The sequence below is a fragment of the Antennarius striatus genome, chromosome 6 (assembly GCF_040054535.1).
Source record: "Antennarius striatus isolate MH-2024 chromosome 6, ASM4005453v1, whole genome shotgun sequence".
Lineage (NCBI taxonomy): Eukaryota > Metazoa > Chordata > Actinopteri > Lophiiformes > Antennariidae > Antennarius > Antennarius striatus.
The window spans coordinates 6,472,024-6,497,220 of record NC_090781.1 but is presented as its reverse complement, the minus strand read 5'-3'; the positions used below and the strand labels follow the sequence as shown (position 1 = coordinate 6,497,220).

The following is a 25,197-nucleotide window of genomic DNA, read 5'->3' as shown; positions in this document are numbered from 1 at the left end:
CTTTCCTTCTCTCTACCGATCCGTCTCTGTGACTGCCAGAATCCACAATCATAAAATTATTAAAATGCTGTTTGGCTGCCATTAATCAGTGGTGGTGATAAATCCTTGTGTGGGAAGTGACAGAGCATTAGTCAAATACCTCTTGGCCTCAAGAGACAGAATAATAAGCCATGAGCCGGACCAGGTCAATCATAAACTCATCAAATGCGTCATTTAATTTCTTCATTTAGACAAACAGAATTTGTTTATGGGAAAGATATCAGGTGTTGTGGAGTGAGAAACTGCGCTGAAACGCTGGTACATTAATCAGGGCCTGATTACATGCGACTCTCGGTTGTTTATCCTAATTTCATTCATTTCCATCAACAAAGCAAACACAGACGAACACAGCCATTAGCAATGGTTGGGGATGGCACAATTACAGCTTCATATTAAATAATGTGATGATAAATGGTTCAATACAAACTAAAACAAAGGGGTTTTTATTACTTTAATTCCATCCCAGCCCTGCCTTTCCTGTGTATGACTGTAGTGCCTCACAAGTGAAAAAAGAGAAGAAGCTGATTCAACTTCACTAATATAAGAGGTCATACTGATGAGGACAAAGAAAGTGCAGCGCACGTTTAAAATGATAGCTGCGTGTGATAGAGAGAGAAAGTGATGCCTAGGAGAATATTTGTCAGTTATATGTATCAATGAAATTAGGTGGTAAGCATGCAACAGAGTAAGAATAAGCAACAACACACAGATATTTATATGCACTGTATATATGTGTGTGTGTGTGTGTGTGTGTGTGTGTGTGTGTGTGTGTGTGTGTGTGTGTGTGTGTGTGTGTGTGTGTGTGTGTGTCATCAAAAACGAACTAGAGTGTGCCACTAATTTCCCTGCGCGGATCATAATCAGTACAGTATATAACAAAAATAAAAATAAGAGACATTGACATACCCTGATCCCTCCCATCCCACCGCACCAGAAGCTGATAAAGAGTAAGAAGTTACTCATTTCTTACTGTACAGCTTTAATAAGCTAACCACTGCATTGGCAGCTTGCTGATGAAGCACAGTAGATCCTCTCCAGAACTACACAGCGCATTCACCGTTTCTTCTTGCACAGGTGCCTGCTACACATGATAGCATTAAAAAATAAAGCCAAAAATTAATTCATAAAGCAAAACACGTCAGACATAAATCGTACAATGATGATTTATGTCCACTGTGAAATAAAATTGCATGTTGGACATTTGGGAATATGGGAATAATTACACTTCTTAAATAGGGTGAAAATGGGCGACATAAGTTATGTGACATTACTTCACAAACATACATAAAACTATGAGATCTTTTACTGAGCCTAACGCAGTAGGCCACTTTCAGTGCTTTGATGTCACAAAAGTACAATCATTTCCCAACAGAAACAATAGCCCAAAAGTCATAGAACAGGTATACCTGTGTGTGCGTGTGTCTGTGTGTGTCTGTGTCTGTGTGTGCGTGTGCGTTGTGTGTGTATCATACAAGGTTGATACAAATCTAAGCTTATAAACAAACACATTTTATTTTTTTAACATAGTAGAGAAAAAAATTTTAATTTACAAATACAGTTTGGTGATGTTTACCATATATCGTAGACACTTCATGAATGGATGATAAAATAACAGCCTTTTTTAAGATTATAAAACAAATACAATGATGATTATTTTTTAAGTAAAATGACTTAATCTATATTTTTCTGTGTTTTTTTAAACTGATATATAATCGAGATTGATATAACTCGAAACAACATAATCTGAGGTATACCTGCATAAGAATGTTTGACATTAAATATTATTTTGAAAGTTGTTGTACAGTATATCTATTGTTGATAGATATATATAGTATATCTATTGCTGCTGTCTTTTGCAAATTGGTGTTAGGAACATTTTTGTATTGCTGGGTGGCTCTTAGACATGATAGAGACAGCAATGGGATGGCCCTGCCTTTAGGAGTTTATTTCGAGAGTTGCCTGAATGCAGGATTTTGTTCAGATACTTTTGAAATGAAGTTTACCTTGCTGTTTCACCAATTTACCAACCCAGTGACCTCATACTTCATTTTTTGTTGGTATTTAAGTCGACCCTTCCCAGAGGGTCAATCATGTACCACCACAGTTGAGCTGAACACAGAGATGTGAGGAAACATCAATGACATAAGCTTCATTAAAGAAAAGTCTACACATGATTAGTAATAAGATAATTTTCATGAAAACAAACTAAGCATAGATATAAGATAATTAAAGCCAACATGTCAGGACTAAAATGACATAAAACAAGCCTTGGAGCTGTTGTTGATGTTTTTTTAAAGTAATACATCCAGTAGATTCAATCATCTAAAGAGCCAACAGAAAAACCCAGTATGATTAGTGTATGAAGGCCAAGGCTGATGCAGCAACCCATCCTGGTCCATCTGTGACAGGATCACTGATCATCCATCCATCCATTTCCTATATCCACTTATTGTTATTCAGGGTCATGGGGGGGGGGGGTCCCCAGACAAACTGCCGGTGTCACTGCATTCCAACTCCATTTAATAACTTTAGTTGTTAAAAGAACATGGACAACATCTAAAACATATTTTACACTCATGCGGCAGTGGAATAATTTTCATTACTACTGTATTTAAATGGAATTAATGTCTTACCATTAAAAACTGGCTACATCTGTAGATATTCACATATTTCATGTAAAACCTTTGTATTAGATTAATGTGTGATCATTGAATGAGCCTCTTTTGCTTTTAGTAATAAAAGCCACAATAGAAAGAACATAATTACACTTTATCATCATTTCCCTTTCTTTTACTTTTGATGTATGGCAGCACAAAGCCCCCAAAAAGGGAATTATTTTCTAATTTTGTCATCTTAAATGTCAATTCCTGTATGTATCTTATTATATCAAAACCATTTTTATCTCTTTATTAAGTACCAACATATGACGAAAGCAAGTACTCACCAGTACTTATTTTAGTTGTTGTGTCTAACGTCGAATTTGAACATGATATCGGCCTAAGGTTGTGATGCGGTGAAAGTGCAGTTTTGAACTAATGTGGACAGAGTGCACAACACAATACGATAAATAAAGGCCCACATGTTATTAAGGCGGTGTTATGCACAATTCAATTCAACTTTGGGCATTAATGTGCAGCTATGGATTGAAAACAAGAAATTATTACACATCATGCAGGTGGAAATGCAGAGGTCTACACTTTGCAGCAATCCCTTAATATCTATTTACAGCTACAACATTTAATCCTACAAAGGAACACACAAAACTAAAATAATCCTATAAAAATTATGCTGTCAAGCTGTCAGACATCTTGTTAAAAGACTCCCATCTCCTCCTTGTTGTTTCTTAACAAAGTTGCACTGGCAAAAAAAAATATTTTTTTCTCAAGAGTAAAAATTCAATAAGATTGTTGATAGAGGTATAGACTTTCTTTACCTCTCCTTTGCATCCATCTCACTCTGCACTCTTTGCATTCAGCCTTCCTATCCACTCCTTCCATAAAAAGCACTGAGCGCCTGCCAGCAGCCCAAGGTAATTAAATTACTTAGAAAGTTTACTTAACAGTAAATGGTTAGCAAAATTTAAGGTGATTGCAAATTTGCTTTCATTCCACTTCAATGCTTGGCCAGTTTAAGGCTCGTCTGCAAATAATTAGCACATACATTTGCATCAAAATCGTTTATACCATATGTTGCAAAATTATGGAAAGAAGCAAATTAAAAATATTCTTTTTCTGTTATGGAAATATCTACATGGCAAGAGGGGGGGGGGCTAAGTGAGAGAGACTGGAAGGGAGAAGGAGGAGGGAAAGACATTACCATGTATCTCCAAACACTGACAACAAGGGGGACAGAAAAAGGAGGAAGGAGGGAGCAAGATATGATTCAGTTTAGAGAGTTAAACACACTCATAACGTCCTTTTTAAGAGCTCACCAGATGCTGTTTGAAATCTGCACACAGAAGAAAAACAAAGCCTTTTCAATCTACTTCTCTCACTCTGTCACACACACACACACACACACACACACACACACACACACACACACACACACACACACGCACACGTGCGCACACACTAAGATTTAGAGAATTTCCTCTGTCTCCCTCTAGGACAGTGTAAAATATGCGTCTGCGGTATTTTTAATACCATAGACGTCAGGTTGACCAATTTTAAAAGATCATCTAATTATTAACATATAATAAACTATTATAATAACAAATCTACTTTCACCTGAATCAGTTAAAGAGGTAAAACACTTGCACTCATAGTGATTCCTTTAATATCTTAACCAAGAGCGATATGATTTATGATTTTACAAGGATTTTCCAAAAATTACTTAAGGGACTTTTTTTGCTTTCAAGTAGCGGGAAAAAACCCATAGAATCTGGACAACAGAGTAGACTCAGGACATATTTTACACATTCTTTAGCAGAACAAAACAGGTTTTTATTCACTGTTTCCATCCCATTCATGACATATAAACTACCTGACAGACTTTGATGTCATTTGGAAGAAAGGTTGGGTATGTATGTAATCTGTTATGCTCTGGAGGGGATCTGAAGAACAAGATTCAGAAATGCTTGCACTTTATTGAAAATTGCTGGATAGAATTCTTTTGAACATTTGTGATAATTATGCGTATACTAATTGATGGATAAACTGGGTAGAAGGGTGGTGCATGTGCCAAGGATGACGACATTACAAGGTAAGGCTTTCCTATTTCTATTTTCATCAATTATACATAATCTAATAGACAATTAGCCTTTTGTGCTACAGAGCACCCCTTCAGATTAGGAAAGAAACTTTTTTTTCTTTTAAATATGTTGATTATTTTCTTGAGAAACTGTTTCATGGCGTTAAAATGTCACACTTTTGACATGTTAATGTCTGGTTTATCCATACAGGGTAATACTCAGAAGATATTTTAAAGCAAATAAGCAAATACTGAGACATTTACAATTTAGAAGATGGTTATGAGAACGACTGATGAACTTTAATTCATAGATTAATTGTTACATGTATCGTTCCAGTATAAAAGTTTGAGACCAGTCCTGTTAATATTCTCACACTGCATATCTTGAAGCTAAGAGGGCTCAAGACCTGAGGAGGGTATCACAAGCTTACTATAGCATAAAGAGACCCAGGCCACAGCAGTACCTGTTTATTGTACCCATAAAACAAACCAAAAATCAATTGCACATAAAACACTCATCCATGCAGTCCTTAGGTCACTCAGTCTGCCTGACAGTGACGGACGCCTTTGAGCCTAAAGGCTTATGTGATGTTCAAACAAATAACAACAGAAGACCACAAAAATATATTTTAAGCACATCCTTTTCTTGAAACTCAAAGGCACCTTTACACAGATTAAGAGGTTCGGAAGAACACAGGACTCCAAGGATTGACTCTGCAACAGAGACCAAAAGAAAAAAATGTTCTCCACCCATCCATCCACCAACCCCTCTCATCTGGAGGTCAGTCGGCCCACCACCAGAGTCAATCTGCTGCTAAGTGAGCAGCAAGGGCTGTTTAATAAAAGCTTATTCAGGTATTTGGTCTTGTGTAACTGGAAGTCATGCTCTCTCTCTCTCTTTGCGAGACATAATTACGACTGTTGACTGGAACAGTGAGGTAATGGCACATAAATCCAGTTGATCAATGGTTACAGAGACTAGATTATAGGACATCCCTGCGCCTTTATCCTCCCAAAGGACAACAGGAGACGCATTCCTGCACAGATGTAAAGGGGATTTCTGTTGCTGCCATGTAATAGCTTCATTTATTCATTATAATGTGGCAGAAGGTACATTTCTAGCTTTACACTTGAATGTTTTACAAAAACATTCCTGCATTTAAAAAAATAATTAATTAGGATCAAAATAATGCCTATCACGAAGCTACCTTGAAAAATCTCTGCTGACTAAAAGCTTTTAACACTGGTGGTTTAAAATGTTGCAGGAAAATCATGTGTAAATCCAGTTTAAGGACCAGGCTATTTAATCCCAAAACGATGTGATTATTTTAACGATTAGGAATTTTATATTCAACTTGTTTAATTTATTTTTTATTTTTTATTATTTCTTTTCTTTTACTGAACCTTTGCTGTTAAATCAGAAACTCAATTCAATAGGAAGTAAATTAAAAGCAAATAGTCTTATATCTCATTTTAAAAAAAAACATAATTCCCTAACAAACACACTCACACACCATCTCTGAGGCAAACTGTTGTCAAGCTTCTAGTTCAAAAATCCCCTGTTGTGATTATAAAACATGTAGTAATTGCAGTTCCGTCAAAAAGCGTGCTGCTTGTGTTGATAAAATAACACATTAAGTAAGGAGACTATGAATCAAAAATTATTACTGGATATCCCCTTGTGTGTTAACGCGAAAATCCCTTTGAGCTAAAGATCGTAACTGACTGGATCATTTGTGACAAACAAGTCACATCACAAAATAAGTGGTGCCAGAGTGACGGCAATAACAACTCCAGTGCTGCATTCCAGAGAAGATACATTTAAATAACAGAATAAACTAAAGGGGATGACAATGAAAGTACAAGAGTGGCAAAGAATAATTGTAAAAATTCTAAAAGCAGGAAAAGAAATTAATGTTGAAAAAATTTTGCTCAGAGGCAATAAATAAGGAGACTTATGATATGTAAAGAGCTATGTTGGTCTCCCCTTCCCCGTCACCTCCTATCCTGGCAGAACAAAGGGCGGCAGTCTCCTAAATGTGGTGCATTAGCCCTTTAGTTCCAGAGGGGGTAAGGTGACACCCTCCATGTATGTGGTCTGTTCAGCACACATCTGTCAGGGCCTTAGGGAAGGGCTGGGGCGGTGGGAGGGATAGCACGTACTGGAAGCCCAAGGAAGATGAAGCAAAGACGCACAACAGAAAAGTGTGTGTGCGTGTGTGTGTGTGTGTGTGTGTGTGTGTGTGTGTGTGTGTGTGTGTGTGTGTGTGTGTGTGTGTGTGTGTGTGTGTGTGTGTGTGTGTGTGTGTGTGTGTGTGTGTGTGTGTTTTCAGAACTACTGCTTCAACTGAAAGGCTATTTAATGCCCTGTGTATGTACTGAGGAAGAATTACTGTGATCAGTTGATGCTGGTAAGTTTGGGCACTAGGATAAGCTACCAACAAGACCAAAAACATTTCACAATCCTTAAAGTGTAATTTCATTAGATCACCTCCTGGACAGGTTTCTTTGACACAAACCCATCACGGAAATGTGCAACAAAAAGCCTGATCTACTCCGGCTGTGGAATTATTTGATATCTCGCTCAATGTTTTTGTATAATCAAGACCTATTGATAATGTGAAATATGCCAGGACTATTCAATGGAACATTATTTATTGAGGGATTTCACTTTTCACTGGATGTGACTCCAGAAAATAAGTTACAGCTAAGTAATTTTGATTAAAAAATGTTGATGATTCCTGGAAATGACACATTTATGTGTCGTTGTTGTTTTAAATGATGTTCACATTTGTAAATAAAACTGAAACTGGGCACAGATTTGTTAGTATTAAATCTTAATCTTGCATTAAAAATAGTATCAAAAGGTAAAGCGCTGGAACAACAAATCTTTAATTTGTTGTAGTAATATCAGTTGTGATTTGCATCATTCACTTAAATGTTTGTATGTCATTTTTAAGTATGCCAGAACATTAAATTTTCCATTAAAGAATTCAGCCATACAGACTCTCTCGACACTTTTACACCTTTAGCACAAGAAAAAAAAAAGTGTGTAGTTTTGTTTAGAAGCAAATTGTAAGTCCTGAGACAGTTACATATAGACAAAAACCTGATATGAAAACATGTCTCCCTACTAACTTCAGCCAGGTATCAAACTAAGACAAACCAGTAGAGGTTAATTCAGATCTCTGAGCCTCTGCCAAGTTCAGACCTCTGATGAGATCTTAAGAATTGTTTGTTTTACTGCTGTCAATGTTTCAAACAGAGAGAAGACGGAGGTTTTGATGACCCTTGGCCTTCAGGTCTTTGGTAGGTGTGCTGCAAACACTCCCTATTGACATGTGGATAAGGAGAGGCCCGCCGCCGCACACAAAGCTAATGCTCATTTGAGTGGAAATGGAAATCCCTCTGAAAAGAGCTAAGAACCGAACAAGTAGCTGAAAAGAAAATGGGATAATAGATATGTAAGACTGTCCTGACTGGATGTGTGCAAAAGCAGAACAAGCAAAACAGCCACAAAGCACAGAATGTTAGGTTCTACATAAACTCTCTCTTTTGCTCTTTGCCATCCATCAATTCTATCTGTCTGTAAGCAGCTGATTGTCCTCAACATGCTCAGAAAGTTTCCCTGCAATCAAGATAATGTAGACTGAAATAAGACCCTCAGATGGGACAAGCAGTAAAAATGAAAAAGAAAAAATAATATTTTTTCTTTGTAATAAAGTATTTCAAATTTAATGACTAATATTTTATTTCAAAATTTTGTATATGTTATGCTGATTGTGAATAAATTAAATTAGCATGTGAATCTGTAGTGTGTCCTTGCCTGCTCATACAAGCACGTGTGTGTATGTGTGTGTTCGTGGGTGTTTGATATGTAGGCCAAGCAGGAAGTGACCCATAAACATATCCATCCAGCTCTTTCATTGGGGGCCTAGTGTTGCCCTCCCTCTCTCACCTCCTCATCCCAATCCACATACACACACTGAAAGCCCCAGTGAGAGCTAAGCAGGCCAGCGGGCCAGCCGAGGGGGCTCATTACAGGTCCACAGAGCCCCCCAACACAAAGGCTTGAGCCGCTTTAGCCATGGGATGATCTGCTCTCTACTGACTAGAGAGAGTCCATAGATGGACAAAAGAAGGGAGTGAGTGGAGGGAGGGGATGGGAGAGAAAAAGGTGGAAGAGAGAAGAGAAGAGGAGAGGACTGGAGAGCCACAGGCTTTAAGGATGTCAGGAAACCCCGAGAGAGAAAGCCTGGCGGGTGCTCAGAGAGGAACAGAGGGAAGGAGGAGGAGGCTTAAGCTCCATGGCTACATCAGGACATTAACATTCACACAACTCCCAACATCTGCTGCTTCCTTTTTGCCCTCCATCCCTCCCTCCTTCCCTATCTATCTCCCTCTGTCTGCTGACAACACTAGAACAAAGATGCTAATATTGAGAATGAGAGAACAAATAGAGATGGCCAAGAGAAAAGAAAATGAGATGGACAAGATGGATGAAGTCAAAAGATTTAGGAGCCAGTGACTTAGCGCCTGTGGGGTCAGAGGACTTCAGATAAATGGATATTCCTGACACTATTTTAATTTAATCTTTACGAAGTTAGCGGGGGCAATGCCAGAGGACAGAAAGCAGAGCATAACGCTCAACTAACATTATAAATCAGTTGGAGTACCAAATATGAACTGCATTATTAGGGTTTTGTTATTCAAATTTTATTTTTTTGATTTTCAAGAGCAGTAAGATCATGAGCACCTGAAGGCCTGGTAGAGGCCAGTCAGGCCTCTCCAGTGGAGTCACTCTGAACGAGCCATAAACCTGTTCTTCTAGAAGCCGATAGGAAGGAGAGGAAAACCAGAGACATGTCCAGTGTATTAAACCCTCTCCCCTCCCACATCTGGCCCTGGGCCCACGTATGCGCCAGTCTGTCCCACAACACTCAAAGCCATATTGCTCAATTTTATGATGCCTAACCACCATTAGTACAACATCAGCCTTGAGGTGGCAGGGCAGAGACTCGGGGGAGGGGGGAGGGGGAGGGGGGGTGTCTGATTTAAAATAATTGTCCAATCCAAAACATCTTCAATCCCCACATGTAAGTTACATGCAGACAATCTGAAATATAATAAATTAGGTTAAATATGCCTTACAACATTCAAATCAGTGAAGTCACAGCAGGGGCCTGAAGAGTTGTGCTCTGGTCCACAGCGAGTCTAATGTGAGGTAAGTCTGTGGCTGCTGGTTGCTTTACGGGTGATGTATAGATGTCTGGGTCTTTCATATATTACCCGGGGTGAAATTAGAGGCCGTTTGTGTGTGTATGTGTGTGTGTGTGTGTGTGTGTGTGTGTGTGTGTGTGTGTGTGTGTGTGTGTGTGTGTGTGTGTGTGTGTGTGTGTATGACTGTAAACATGAAGGCATCTTTCTCCACAGTCAATCTTTGCCTGTCAAATCTGGCCAGCAAGTCCACTTCTCGAACACACACTGGAATATATACATGGTGTGCATGGTGACATGTGTGACTTATGTACTTGGAGGAGTGTTTGAAATTAAGCTTCATAGAACACAGATCCAGGAGCACTCAAACTGTAAAGCCAGAGAGTGTGTGTATGTGATTGTCTGTGTAAGTTTGTAGCTGCTTACGTAGCAACTAATTACAGCCTGTTTTAGACCACTAGAATAAACTGGGTCATAGAGGTACAGGTGGTGTGGGTTACTCGGTCAGTGGGGGCGTCTTGAACAGGTTGACTTGTGTTCACCGGTGACTGGACTAGTTTAACTCTTAAATATCACTGCCAACACTGTTTTCTGTTTTATTTTAGTTTAATTCTTTTTAGTGATATTTTATAAGACACTTTGAATTTTCTCCTTATAATTTGCTATTCCCACCAACATATTTGAATAAGCTCACTTGAAAGTCTCACGTTGTCACACTGTCACCAACTCCACCCACTACCTGTCAATCAAGCGCCCAACCAATCACGGCCCTGCCAGACGGAATCATGTGAACAATATGGCGTAAGGTATCTGCTATGTTAGGAGAAGAAATGACTATACATGGCAGTTAATATAATTTTAGAGTGTCATAACTGTTTCAACAATTTTCATGTTTTTGAGCAGAAAGTCCAAACAGCAGGAACGACACAGGAAACGGCAATGAATTCTGAGTGAAACTAACTAGCTAGCACGAACAGTCTGTCCAGCTATGGTTTCCGTTTGGAATGGGACAATCGATGTAGTATCCATCGGTCTTTAAGTAACTACTACTACAGAACTACAGTTCTGTTCATGTAGTCAGCCAACAAAACTATCACTTCTCTAAAATTTCTTTTCCACTTGCTCTTTTGACAGGTGCCTTTTCCTTTAACGTTAGCTCTTTCCCAATCTCACAATTAGTTAGCTTTCTTTCTCTAGTTAACCTGCTAATATTCATCTACGTTGATTTTTGACTATGTTGGGTGCGCTTGGTATATAATACCAATACATTTGTTTTCATATGTTTGGTATGAAGTCTGATATTATTATTTTATCGTGGAATTTCCACGAGTTTCCACTAGTTTAATAGTATAAATATTTTACTAAAATTTCCGACACATAAATTTAATTTAAAATTTATTTTAATGTAATCTCATACCATAACACAGTAACACAATTTACTCTTTAGATTTTTTTTTCCCAGTAAACACCAACCATATACCTAACCTTAATGTAAATTGTAAATAGTTTTGTTTTTCTAATTCCTTGTTGCTTCTCCTCCACCTATTAATACACCGATACCACATCAAGTTCCTCATGTGGTAAACTTTAAACTATTTTCTGTTTCAGTAAAATAGAAACCTTTGAAACATAATGTTACATACACTAAAGAATAAATTCTCAAACCATAAAATAAAATAAATTTATGATATTTCACTATAAACACAAGCAAACCTCAAACTGAAGCTGCTCTTCACAGTATTTTAGTACACTGCCTCCAATTATAGCATGTCTAAATGAAATAGTTGGTTGGCCATGATCCACATGTGACAGGTCATGGCAAGAAAACCATAAAAAAGATGAGAGTAAAGGATAAAGACTCATTCACTTACCTGCAGCCTGTAAGACTAGATGCATTCGAACTTTAGCCTGCTCTGCTGGAGTCTGCAAGACACAAGGAAAAGACAGAAAATTAGTCGACAGTGTGGTATTTTATTAGTTTCTAATACTTACCAGGTAAAATGTCACCTATAGAATAGTCAAGCCAGTAGGGCCTCAGTATTTGGCTGAGGAGAGAGGGATTTCCTGAGTGTGGCGGTCTTACATGATCAACTTGTGTGTGACATCAACCTGCAGGCTGAGGAACTGCAAAATGTAGCTCATGACAGGGCTAACAGTCTCCACACTGACACATTATCTACTGCATGCAATATAGCTCTAAAACTGTTGTCTCCCTTAGGTGGATATATATTTTACCCATGATAATCCTTAACTGCAACTATTACAGTGAAACTGTCCGTGTGGAGCACCAAGGGACAACTTCACATATCTACTAGTTGAGTCGTCTGAAAAAGCCCTGCTAGTGGAAAAACAGAAAGCAACAACATCTCTGACACACCAGGGAGAATCAATGAGGTTGAGATGAAGAGAACTTTAGAGACACAGAGAAAGAGAGAGAGAGGAGAAAAGAGAAAACAAAAGCTGCTGTAACAAGTCTTTTGAGAGTTGGATAAGAGGGCACAGAGAGCACATTTTACAAAGATCACAGCCAAACACACAACATAGTCCCCTTCCCAGTGTGCACTTATGTGTGTTAGTGTGCGTGTGCGTGTGCGTGTGTCTGTGCGTGTGTGAGAGCAAGAGAATTAGGAACACTTAGCAGCGATGAAAGAGGGAGGGGCTTGTGCTTTGACAGCTATATTAGGAGGGGCAGCCCCTTTTCCTGACATAGCCTCCAAAGGGCCGAGCTGTAATTCCAATACCACTGCTGATGGATTTGAAGGTTTTAATTGTCATGGAAGAATGATGGCTGCGACGCGGCATGGATTTTAAAACATTTGCAGATTGCATTTGGAGGTTTTTCCGCACTCCTGTGACACAGCGGCCCTCCTTACCATGCAGCAGTGGAGACGGCGTGTAAGATTAGAGAGAAATTAAATGCTAATGGGGATGGGATCTGAATCCGCTGCCTGGGAGCATCATTTAGACGACAGGGCCGGGGCGTCGCTGACAGGCAGCACTTTCTCCCTCCTCCTCCTCCTCCTCCACAGACAACCTGGCTCGTCTTACCGTCATTCCATCTCCCACATACCCGCCCCACCCACAGCAAAAAACCTGATTTATCAAACTGTAAACTTGTCACTTTGTAAAAACGTCATTTTTCTGTTGGCAGCCAGGGAAATATAATGACCCCCTTTAAAGTAGCAATGTCAGGGTGCTATATTCTAGATGGAACACACACATCAAGGCGCAGCAGACAGACTGATACACACTTAAGGCAACATAGATGTGTGTGTACGCGTGTGAATGTGCATCTCTGTAGCAAGTGACATACTGTATAACGATTACACTGGCTGGCGCTTCCCAACAGCTTAAAATTACTAATCACTATTACTCTGGAGAATAGAAACACTAGAAGTCTTCACCCACATACCCACACACCCACACCCACACACACACACACACACACACACACACACACACACACACACACACACACACACACACACACACACACACACACACACACACACACACTCACACTCACACTCACACTCACTCTCTCCCTCACGCTTTTAGAAAGCTAACGTCCCTGGACAGGATTCAAACCCAACCAATGGGTAAATTTTAGCACACTGAAAATCTAAACACAGAAATCAGTCTTGGTGCAATCATTTAAAGCGATAACACATCACAACTAACCTGATCATTCTGTGCTGTGCAATCATCTTAGTTACAGTTTATTACGACGCCCCCTCTGTAATTGCATTAGCATTTGTTTACATTGGCCTTGAGGCATGTGAGTCATGTAAGTCTATGCATCCTCATTAGACACACACACACAAACATACACACACACACAAACATACACACACACACACACACGCACACACACACACACACGCACATATGTGCACACAGTAGCTAGCAGTGAGTAATGCAACACTTAACTACTGGAAAATTACTGCAGCATTGTCTTTCACTGCTGAAACTTTCCAGTAACCTGCTTGTGCTTGACTCGATAATATGAGATATTAAAACAACTTTTCTTCACAGTAAATTGAAAAACATTTGCCTCAACACCAATAACAAGAGTGTGGCCAGAGGTGAGACACTTTCAGAAAGCCACCTTTGATTAAAAGTATTTTTGTAGTCATATTTGTAGAATATCACCTGACATCCCGATGGGGATGTTGTGTGTTCAGGGCCTGTACATACATACAGTATATATGCATGATTTGAACTAACTAGAGTGTGCCACTAATTTCCCTGCGGGGATAATAATAATACAGTATATAATTATTTTTTTTAAATCCATGAATCAGATACTCCTATAAAAAAAAAAAGAATAATTTTTAAAAAGTTATCTACGCATGTAATCTGGTTGAACCAGCAGCAATAGACTTGAGTTCAGCATGTGAACAAGTAAACTTAATGCCAGGATGGGTAGACCTTTCAGACTGTGGTACATTCATGACAGCTGTTGGGAATGTACCACAGTCTGAAAGATGTAAAGCTGTCTGCTTTATATCTATATAAAGTAGCAGATTAACATTGTGAATTTTGTTTTTCAATACTGGTCTAAAAATATTTAACAATGTCAGAAAGAGTACTGGTCTGTGTATCCAGGCATGATGTAAATTGTTTTTTTTTCCTGTGAATATTACACCGACTGAATCATGAGGATTTTAGCAGGGAGTTGCACATCCATTTTCTTCCATGCGGGACTCAATAGTTAACTAAATGCAGAAAGGACAGTAGAAAAAAAGCCAAACCACAGAATCAACTTTGTGCTTCCTGTCTGTAGAGGAAAATGATTGCTGTGCTAATGCACGTTAATTTGCATCAAATTATTGTCACAAGTGAAGATAAATGCACTTCAATTTTAGCTCACGATGAAACATAGTGATGAAAAACCCACACCAAAGCACGCATGCACACACACACACACACACACCCACACACACACACACACACACACACACACACACACACACAATGGCATGCTTTTACTTCACTACAAACTGATTATTTTTCTCTCTAATTTACACAGCCACGTTGTCTGAGTGTAATTCATTAGTAAACAATAAGAAGGCGTTAATTGAGCTCTCCCCCCCAAACACATACCCATTAACTCTCTCTTGGGGGTTGGGGACTGTCACCTTTTGCCGCCTGCACACAAACAAACAAGTGTCGGTGTGGGTGTGTGTGGGTTTTTGTGTGTGTATGTGTGTGTAAAGAGAGAGAAAGTTAGTGTCTGTACTGGAAATGTGGAGTTCCTTCCGTATAGGGGTTTTACATTTAACACCCTGTAAGGAAAGAGGAGGACAGAAGAAAAGACAAGGCTGGCTCTGTTTACTTCAAGCAGGTGAAGTAAACACACTACTCTAATGCTGACAACATAAATAAGAACTTGGGCAAAGAGGTTTTGTAGTGGAGGCAGGAACAGCAACCTGAAAACTGAAGATGAATCAATCACTCCTTGGCCAATCGTCACACGTCCATCTCAAACTCAAAGCTGTGGGTATTCCCAACAGTCGCATTCAAAGGTGGGGTGACTGACTAATATGGTGAGAGGTGAGTGGTGTCACGTTAAATGAGCAGGCTTGGAGCTCAATACCAGACTAAATTTAAAAAACAAAAACCTGTTTTACAAACACACGACAATTCTCCACTAAACACTTTGCAAACCATTAACGTAATTAAAATAATTAATCTTAATTAAATAACAAATATTTGATCGCATAAAATATGTGTCAATCAAATGAACATTCGGTACTATTAATACACCATGGCGAATAAACAAATACAGAACTTACACGTACAAGAAAATTTAACCTATGAAGACCAAAAACACCTTTTTTTATAAAAATAACATTTACATATGGATCCTATCATCTATTACCACGATAATAGTGGAAGTTCGATCATTCAAATGAGTTGTATATTAAAGATCGTGGTACATGTGTTGAAGACTATTTTTCCTGCACACACATGTACACATGTAAACAGTTTTGTAAAACATGAAGAACAGCCTGATAGAAAATCTCAAACTCTAATTTTCTGCAGAAGAATGCAGGTGGGTAAATTAGACTGAGTTTCATGTAGACCGGCTTTGAGATTTATGTCTCTCGTGCCTTATGACTGTAATATTTGGTAAGAGAAGCATGCATGTGTTAATGAAATCTATTCATGCTGGTATTGTAAGCAGCAACGTAGGCAACAATTTTTTCCCTTTATCCGGAGTGAAAATGAACAACCTTTGGGTCCATGTCCTTCTTTCCCTGGCCAACTATTACCAGGATTAACTGAGAACCTACACAGACATCTACTATTACCAACATTGACACCCTTGGCCACTCGGCTCTGCCCTAAATGTGACAGGAAGTCCAGTACGCTCACGGTAGACCTCCAGCTTGTTTGCCTACCTCACTGAAGCGATGACAGACATACTGAGACATGCTCAGCTGAACTCAAGTGCCCAGTGTCTGTGCCATTAGTCAAAAATAAACATGTCTCTTTAGAAAAATAAATAACCCTCTCTAAGCTCTGTAAAAACAATGCTACACTGTGCATAACAAGGCACTGCCAGCAGGAAATGTCATCTATTTGTAGTCATGTTATGGTTTATTATTATCACCATTATTAGACCTGAGGACAACCATTCAAAGCAAAGCAGGATGGGTCAGAAGATTTTTAAAAAAAAGGTGGCTGGAAAAGCAGTCACAAAGAAACAGAGCAGGTCAGGTCAGCTTTGGCCAGCCTGTGGTAAGAAAGTCAGGCCACTGTCCCGCTGCTTGATTCACTCCCTCCATCACAAAACAAAGCAAGACGACTATAACTTGTCAATGCTGCAGCTAGGAGGTGGATGTTAGCCAGTGGTGACAGTGAAACTACCAAACCTTTTATTACACAATTTGGTCTTTTTTGGTGATGAAGGGTTGTTCACTAGGACACTGTTTTATCACTGAGGTGTAATGTCTCCGCACCAAACCTGTTACATAACACTTGCTTTGTGCATGAAAATTACAACTGATTTTCAGGTTACATTATAACAATTTTAGCGCAAAAAAGAGAAATTTTACAAAAAATAAAATAAGGAGAAAAATAAATAAATACATAAATGGATAAAAGGGGACAGATCAATGCCTTTACAGCATAACTTCCCAAAGCGTCTCAAATATAAGAAAATAAAACCTGCTAGATTTTTACTTTCCTTATAATGGTAGTGGGAGAAGCAAAGTTTAACAGGACGAAATGACCAAACAAACTGCACTGTTGTCATTAATTATTTACAAAAATTTCTCTCAAAGTCAGAAACATTCTACATTATCCAAATCTTTGTTAATCTCACCAAAATCTCCAGAACTCAAATGAATAAAAAGAACACGGTTACTGTTCCACATATCCCAAAAAATCCTATCTTAAGCAACATGTGATATCAATCAATGACATCATTACCACATTAATCTTAATTACACCAGGGTAACCATTATTATCTGTCAATAAACAGACATGCAGCCCTAACTTCATCTAACTCTCTTTATTCTGGACTTAATACGTTCAATATTCATCTCATTCCATTTTTCATTATTCATCTGTTCTCTTTTTCTTTCATTTGCTGCATTTCGCTTGTGCTTTTTCCTCATCTCCTCTTCCTCTTTGCCCTTACAGCCCCACCTCCCAGCCCCAAACAAACAGATATATCCCAAACCCAAAAGAGGACAGGGGAAAACAGAGCCCCTAGAAAATGCAATATTTCTGTTTTTAATATCGAGGTCTATAAGATCAGGGCAGAGATGGGCTCCATGGCAATATGTTTATTTATATATTTTATAAGGAGGGGGGGAATCTGCCTATCAGTGTATGTATTTGGGGGACCTGAGCCACTGTATCTGAGCTCATCTTATATGAAAAATAATGTTGTGTATGGCTATACTTTTATATATAATGGCAATATGGGATCAGGGCTCTTTTACAATGTGCCATACTTCAGGCTAGGGCTAACAGCATTTTATGGCCCACCAGCAGTTCATCTTCATGTCTCAGGCAGGCAGGAGCATTGCATAATAATGTCGTTTCCTGCCCCCAAATGCTATTTCACAGGCCGGGGCTCATTTCTCAAACTTCACCACTTTTACAATTTCCCAAACTTTTATTCCCGTCATTATTACCAACAAGATTTCATTACGTATTTAGAATGTAAACAAGTCTGAGTAATGACACTCCCACATCTCCCTGGAATCATTCCCGCTGATAGCTCTCCTGCCATCTCACACGAGAAAAAGCACACACACACGCACCAAAACATGCACGTGTATACAAATACACACAAACCTCTTGCAGTGCAATTTTCCCCACATACAACTATATGACAGGAAGCCAGGCATAGAGTCATGTGAAAAGCACGAGTCAAGATACAACTCAAAGGCAGTAATTTACTCACGTGTGTATGTGCATGCATGTATGTATGGTTCCCGATAAAGGAGGATGCGAGCTGGGGGTGGGGGGTAGAAGAAGAGTTTTATACTCAACTCACATAAATCATGTAGAAGAAAAATGAGCAAATGTGCTGGCTAACTCATCTTCTCCCCATCCGGAGAAAATGAAATTCACTGGAATACCTATCAAAACTGCAATCATCCAGAGATAATATCTTCTTTGGTCTATCTGCACTTTCCGATTTAATTTCCTCCATGCCCTTGACATCCAGCGATACCATTAAGATGAAGCACATACAGTAGGGGAGTAGTTCTCACATTTTGATGTATGGGATCTCTGTGCCTAATGTAATATCATCATTTGAAAATTAATGCAATCTTTCTTTTGTTAAGGATTTTTTTGTTTGTTTTGTTTTTGGGAACACTCATGGAATGAGCCATGGTGAGACAAGCAGCAGAATGGAAGGCAAAACAGTGATGGGAACATATGAAAAGGAGACAAAACGTCCTGCCCTGCCTCAAGTCAGAGGTCACTCAAATTACTCCATCATTTGGCCGCGGCGACGAGATGAGACGGACAAAAACGCCGCCCTACCCCCTCCGCTCATGATTCAACACGATCCCAACCCCCCGCCGCTACATCAAATGCGTATCATGAAATCGTTAGTGTAATAAGCATGGAAATCTGTTTGCAGATTATCAACAACCCTGTCACCCCTCCCTCTGCCATCCTTTATCTGTTCAGAGTATCTGCATTTGAGCGGTTTCCCCCTCTTTATCCTATGCAATCACATTACAGACGAAGAAAGACAAAGTAATGCAAAGAAAGCGATACAGCAAGAGATAGAGCAAACATGTTTAATAAGACAATTATAGTCTGGCAACATGGTAGAAGATTAAAGAAATCACATCTGATACTGTCCTTTGAACTCAACTCCTTGTTACACTGAAACATCATGTTAATTCATGACTGCTAACAGTGATACCAGGTTACCGGTGCTGTCCTCAAGCTACAGCTGCTGTTGCTTGTCTGTCAGTCGCCTAACAAGGCTATCTGCCTCTGTAAACTTTTCAACTCACCAAGGGACACAGGGTTGATTTGATGGCATCAGCCATCCCTAAAGAAGGCCCTGTGTACATCAGTCTAATAACAAATCTACACGAGAGACCACTTCTCCTCTACATGCCTTTTCAGATTAAATAAACACAGTTTCTTGTGGTGCACAATACATTAAAGTTTAAAGCTTTGGTCAAAAAGACCAAAGTCAAAAAAAATTTAAAAAGTTGAGGAAATGTTTGTAACTTTACATTTGTTCATATATTCCAGCTCCATCATAACTTTTAAATAACAAGGGGTAAGATAAGATTCTATGATATTTTCTAGGATTATTTTATTCAATTTTCACCATCCTGATAGTAGTGAAATTATAAGTTAACTTTTAAAAAGATGAATTTAAGCTTTTCAATGGAACAGAAAACACTTAATAGATTTATGGAGATGTAACTGTGGCTCCCACCCCTCTTCTTTATTTTCCTCTCTCAAATTGTGCAAGTAAGTGCAATGTACGCAGTAAAACAATGGGTACAGCTGCTGATTGAGCCACTAATCCTGATGATACCGACTACTTGTGTATCGACTGAGTGGGGCCGACTTTCCTCTACTTCTCTCTAAGAACTTGTAGATTTGGATTGATTAACCGCTGTAGGCCACCTCTTTCTGCATCCCTCCGTTTCTCCCAGAGCAAGGAATCATTTAACTCAAACTTCAATAATTTTGTGTGTGTGTGTGTGTGTGTGTGTGTGTGTGTGTGTGTGTGTGTGTGTGTGTGTGTGTGCACTTGGATGTAGCATGTGCACATGTGTACAAAGCATAACCTGAAGCAGAGCACTGGGAGCAATTAACTTCAGTCTTTGTCTGTGGATCACTATTAATCCCATTCAGTCACTCTGCTGAGATACAAAAATAAAGCAACCATGAAGAATACAGCAAACCTCTGACCAAATAAATCTTTATTGCCCATTTATTTACTTATATTCACATATTATTTATTCACTATTTCACTTGTTTAATACTCGTAAAATCAGGTGCAGGAATTGCCACTATTACGAGTGATTTCAATTAATATTAGGGAGTAAATTATCATCAGTAAGAATAAAAACTGATTCCTTGATAGAGACCCAGTTCAAGGAAGCTGAGTATATGACTTGAGCTAGGCTACACAATGACAAATGTCAATTTGGCTGATGCACTAATCAGACCAGTACATCATGAGAATGCAATAAATGCCTGTTTAGAAACCTACAGGGATATATGTGTGAGGAATAGAGGGAAACAACATGTCGAACAGCTCTGCAACTCCATCTCAGAGGGAGACGAGTGTCATTATTTATGGTGCTCCATCCCAAATCCTAATCAGAGTCTTGCACTCCCCAGGCAGCTGGCTACTGGGGAGTAATCTCCCCATCAGCATAAACACACCCATAAATTCAAGCTGTCATATACAGGTATAAAAATTCCAAGAGACATATATGGGTCATTCCACTGAATTCGTGAAAATTGCTGTACCACAATAAAAAACTACTTAAGCATTCAGACTTTTAATATTCACAAAGATCATGTTGTCATCTAGTTAAACACAATACTGTAATTAAATAGTAATTAAACAAAATATAAACGAACTCATCATTTATGTTACCTTCCAAGGTACTTTCTATTGGGAAGTAGTTGCCCCAATCTCTAATCCCTAAATTTCAATCCCTGAAAATAATACTTCAAAGTTTTTTTTTTGGGGGGGGGGGTCATTTTTTTCTAATGGTATATTTTAAAATATATGTTTGGTTTACTTTAAACAATGTAAAATTTTAAGATTCATTTTGCAGTTTTTTTTTTAAATTACAAAACACGATTCAAAAAATGCTGACGCACGCTTTTGTATCACAACCCCAACACAAGTTGTTTTACCACGTGGGTGGAGCCTGGTTTTAGCCACACATCTCAGGTTTTTTTTTTGGCCAGGAAGTTACACAGCATCCATGTTCCTTGTGGCTGCATGGTGAGTCATTATATCTTGTCATTTATAAGTAAATGTGTTCCAAACTCTGAAAAATCAGTATGTTACATTAATAAGTGTCACAACTGTACACAAATTATCTACAAGTCCGTATACCTGGACTCAAATCAAAATACAGTGGTACCCCTACTTACGAATGTCTCTACTTACGAAACTTCTCAGCAGGAAAATATTACCTCTAGTTACGAAAGAAATTTCGACTTACAGAAGGTAAAAATACAGTACAGGCTGATACTCGCAGCTGCCACAGGTTCCTGAACGCAACTTTCTCATAGCTGCTCTGCCATTGGCTATTACCTAGTATCTTCCTGGCATCCCAATGACTAAGAGGGGCCTCTGTGTGGAGCTAGATCGGTGTTTATGCAGGGTCCTTGTCATTCGGCTCTCGAGCCATGACGTGTTCTGATAGTTTTACGTAAATATATTAACTTTTAGAGTATTCGCTATGGACCCCAAGAAAGTGACGGAGAAAAGAGGAAAAGAAAAGACTAAGAAGAATTTTTTTGTCCGTACAAAGCAAGAGATAACAAAGGGATGCGTTTGGTTGATCTCGCCAAAGAATATGGCCGTAATGCATCTACAATCGCCACGGTATTAAACAAAAGGAAGTTTAAGGAGTTTAAGGCATCACGTGGGTGGTTGGAGAAGTTTAAAAGGAAGACTGGAATTTACTCTGTTGTTCGGCATGGTGGGGCAGGACCGCATGAACCAAAGAGGGCAAAAAACAATGAGGACAGCAGTTAAAAGGTAAATGACTATATTTTATTATTCTTTACTCTTTTCTTTGTTTTTTACATTACGCACAACTCTCATTTATTGTGTAATAATCTAATCGTAACATGTATTTGTTACATGTTTTGATGCATTTTTATGCTTTATAAAACATTTATATCAGAATTTTTTGGGGCTTGGAATGGATTAAGGCATTTGCATGGAAAACGCATCCCTACTTACGTAATTTTCTACTTACGTAATTTCTTCCGGAACCAATTAATTTTGTAAGAAGAGGAACCACTGTATTATGTTTTGTTGTGTGTACAACTGTTAAAATATCCGTTTTTAGCCATTTACTTGTTAGTATGTTTGAGTTATGCTAGAAATTGTCTAAAAATGTCAGAACCATAACAGTCACAACTGTAACAATTTGTAACGTTACGTTTGTGACATAATCATTACGGTAGTAACAACATGTTACGTTTTACATATATGAGGCAATGTCTCATCATTATTGCTACATTATACTCAAACATGGTAATGATATGTATTTGTTATTATTTAATTATTGTGTTTGTTTGTTTATACTGTTTGTGTTTAATAATTATTATTGTTAACTAGGTTTTGAACTAGATTTTAAACCAACTAACTAGGTTTGGAGTTATTATTTCAAATAAACAGTGTATTTATGTTTAATTATTATATAATTAAACAATGTTTATGTTTACACTATTAATGTTCACACTGTATGCTTGCACTTTTCTACCCTTCATACCAACACACATAATCCTACCACACTATGGAGGGTCTTGATATATTGTTTATTACACCTTTGCACATACCTTTTTATATTGTACATATCTGTTTATTGTATATTTTAGTGTTAATGTTGGCTTTCTGTTCATTAGGTCTGGTTTGTTTGTTTGTTTTTTGCTTTTCCACTCTTCTTTTTTTGAGCACCAATCCTGCTTTATGTGTCTTCAATTGCTCCTTGGGGACTAATCAAGTTTTTTAATGAATTTAAATTATTATTATTATCAATAATAATAATAATAATAATAATAATAATAATAATATTGATTTGTGAATCACATTTCATTCTTAAGAATCTCAGAGTGCTAAATAATGTATGATTATAATAAAACATGAATATAATCCTGATTGGGGGCGGAAGTAGCTCAGTCCACTAAGTCTTGGACTGGGGACCGAAGGTTTGGTGGTTCAAGACCCGGGAGTGTGAACTGACAGTGGGAGGTGTCAGGTCACCTACCAAGCACTGCCAAGGCACCCTCGAGCAAGGAGCCGTCCCCTTTATAAGTTGCTGATTGGAGGTGCTGTTAAAGGTTATCATTTCAGTATGTGAACACTAAGTCAACAGGGTCAACAGTCCAGAGCAATGGAGAGTGTGGAAAAGAGGTAAAGAAGCATGTACAGGCAGGATGGAACGGGTGGAGAAAAGTGTCAGGTGTGATGTGTGATAAAAAAGTTTCAGCTAAAATGAAAGGAAAGGTGTACAAAACTGTGGTGAGACCAGCGATGTTGTTTGGTCTAAAGACAGTGTCACTGAGGAAAAGACAGGAGACAGAGCTGGAGGTAGCAGAGATGAAGACGCTGAGGTTCTCTTTGGGAGTGACCAGGTTGGGTGGGATCAGGAACGACTAAATCAGAGAGACAGCACATGTTAGAGGTTTTGGAGATAAAGTCAGAGAGGCCAGACTGAGATGGTTTGGACAATTCCAGAGGAGAGATAATGTATATATTGGTAGAAGGATGCTGAGTTTTGAACTGCCAGGCAGGAGGCCTAGAGGAAGACCAAAAAGGAGGACATGAAGGTAGTTGGTGTGAGAAGATGATGCAGAAGACAGGGTTAGATGGAGGCAACTGATTCGCTGCGGCGACCCCTGAAGGGAAAATCTGAAAGGAGAAGAAGAAGATTTTGAGATCTTCAAGATCACTGTAATTCATTTTGCAAAAAAAGATTGCATTTAAATTTGAATGAGTCTTGGAAAATAAACTTTGAAATTTGTTTAAAAATTGATTTGAAGTGATTTAATTGTAAAACCCTTCAGGCAAGGCATTAGTATATGAAATTTGACTGTGCCTCTTCGAGATTTGTACCGTAGAAACATGGCATAATTTATGTATGGACAAGGTATTTGCGGAAAAAACAACTTTTAAAAAATGTGTCTCTGAACGTTGCATGAATTCGGTAGAATGGCCAATTTACACAAATGCAATATACAATACCTTGCAAAAGTATTGGCCCACCAAGACATTTTTGCCTTTTTACCACAGTTCAAGCGTCAAACTTAAAGATAAAAAACTGAAAATATTTTTTACAAATCAACAACATGTGAGACACAATCGTGAAGTTGAACCAAATTTATTCAACATTTTATATTGTGTTTACAAATTAAAAAACTGAAAATTAGGACGTGCAAAAATATTGGCCCCCTGTTCTTACAGCTCACCCAACCGACTCCAGAAGCTCCCTGATGACTTCTGAATGATCCATTGTTGACCTAAATGACTAACTATGACAAACAGAGTGCACCTATGTGTCATTTGGTCTTAGTTTAAATGCATCTGCTCTGTAATGGTCTCAAAGGTCTGTGAAAGGAACACTGGAGAACAAACAGCATCACGAAAACCAAAGAACACACCAGGCAGGTCCGGGATAAAGTTGTGGAAAAGTTCAAAGCAGGAATGGGATACAATAAGATTTCACAATATTTTAACGGAGCACTGTGCGAGCAATAATATCAAACTGGAGAGAGCATAAAACAACTGCATCCCTACCAAGACCTGGCTGTCCCTCTAAACTTTCTGCCCAAACAAGGAGGAAACTAAGCACAGAAGCAACCAAGAGGCCCATAATCACACTAGATGACCTGCAGACATACTCAGCTGAGGTGAGACAATCTGTCCATAAGACAACTATTAGTCGAATTCTGCATAAATATGGCCTTCATGGAAGATTAGCAAGAAGACAGCTTTTTCTGAAAGAAAACCATAAAAAGGTCAGTTTGGAGTTTGCAAGAAGC

General features: G+C 38.6%; 1 protein-coding gene across 1 annotated transcript in view; it reads right to left on the bottom strand.

Moving 5' to 3' along the window:
- Positions 1-25,197, bottom strand: part of rsrc1 (arginine/serine-rich coiled-coil 1) — a 117,315-nt gene that overhangs the window by 43,109 nt on the left and 49,009 nt on the right. The window contains exon 6 of the mRNA XM_068317225.1: positions 11,820-11,871. Coding sequence (XP_068173326.1) covers positions 11,820-11,871 — 52 coding nt within the window. The remainder of the gene's footprint in view (positions 1-11,819; positions 11,872-25,197) is intronic.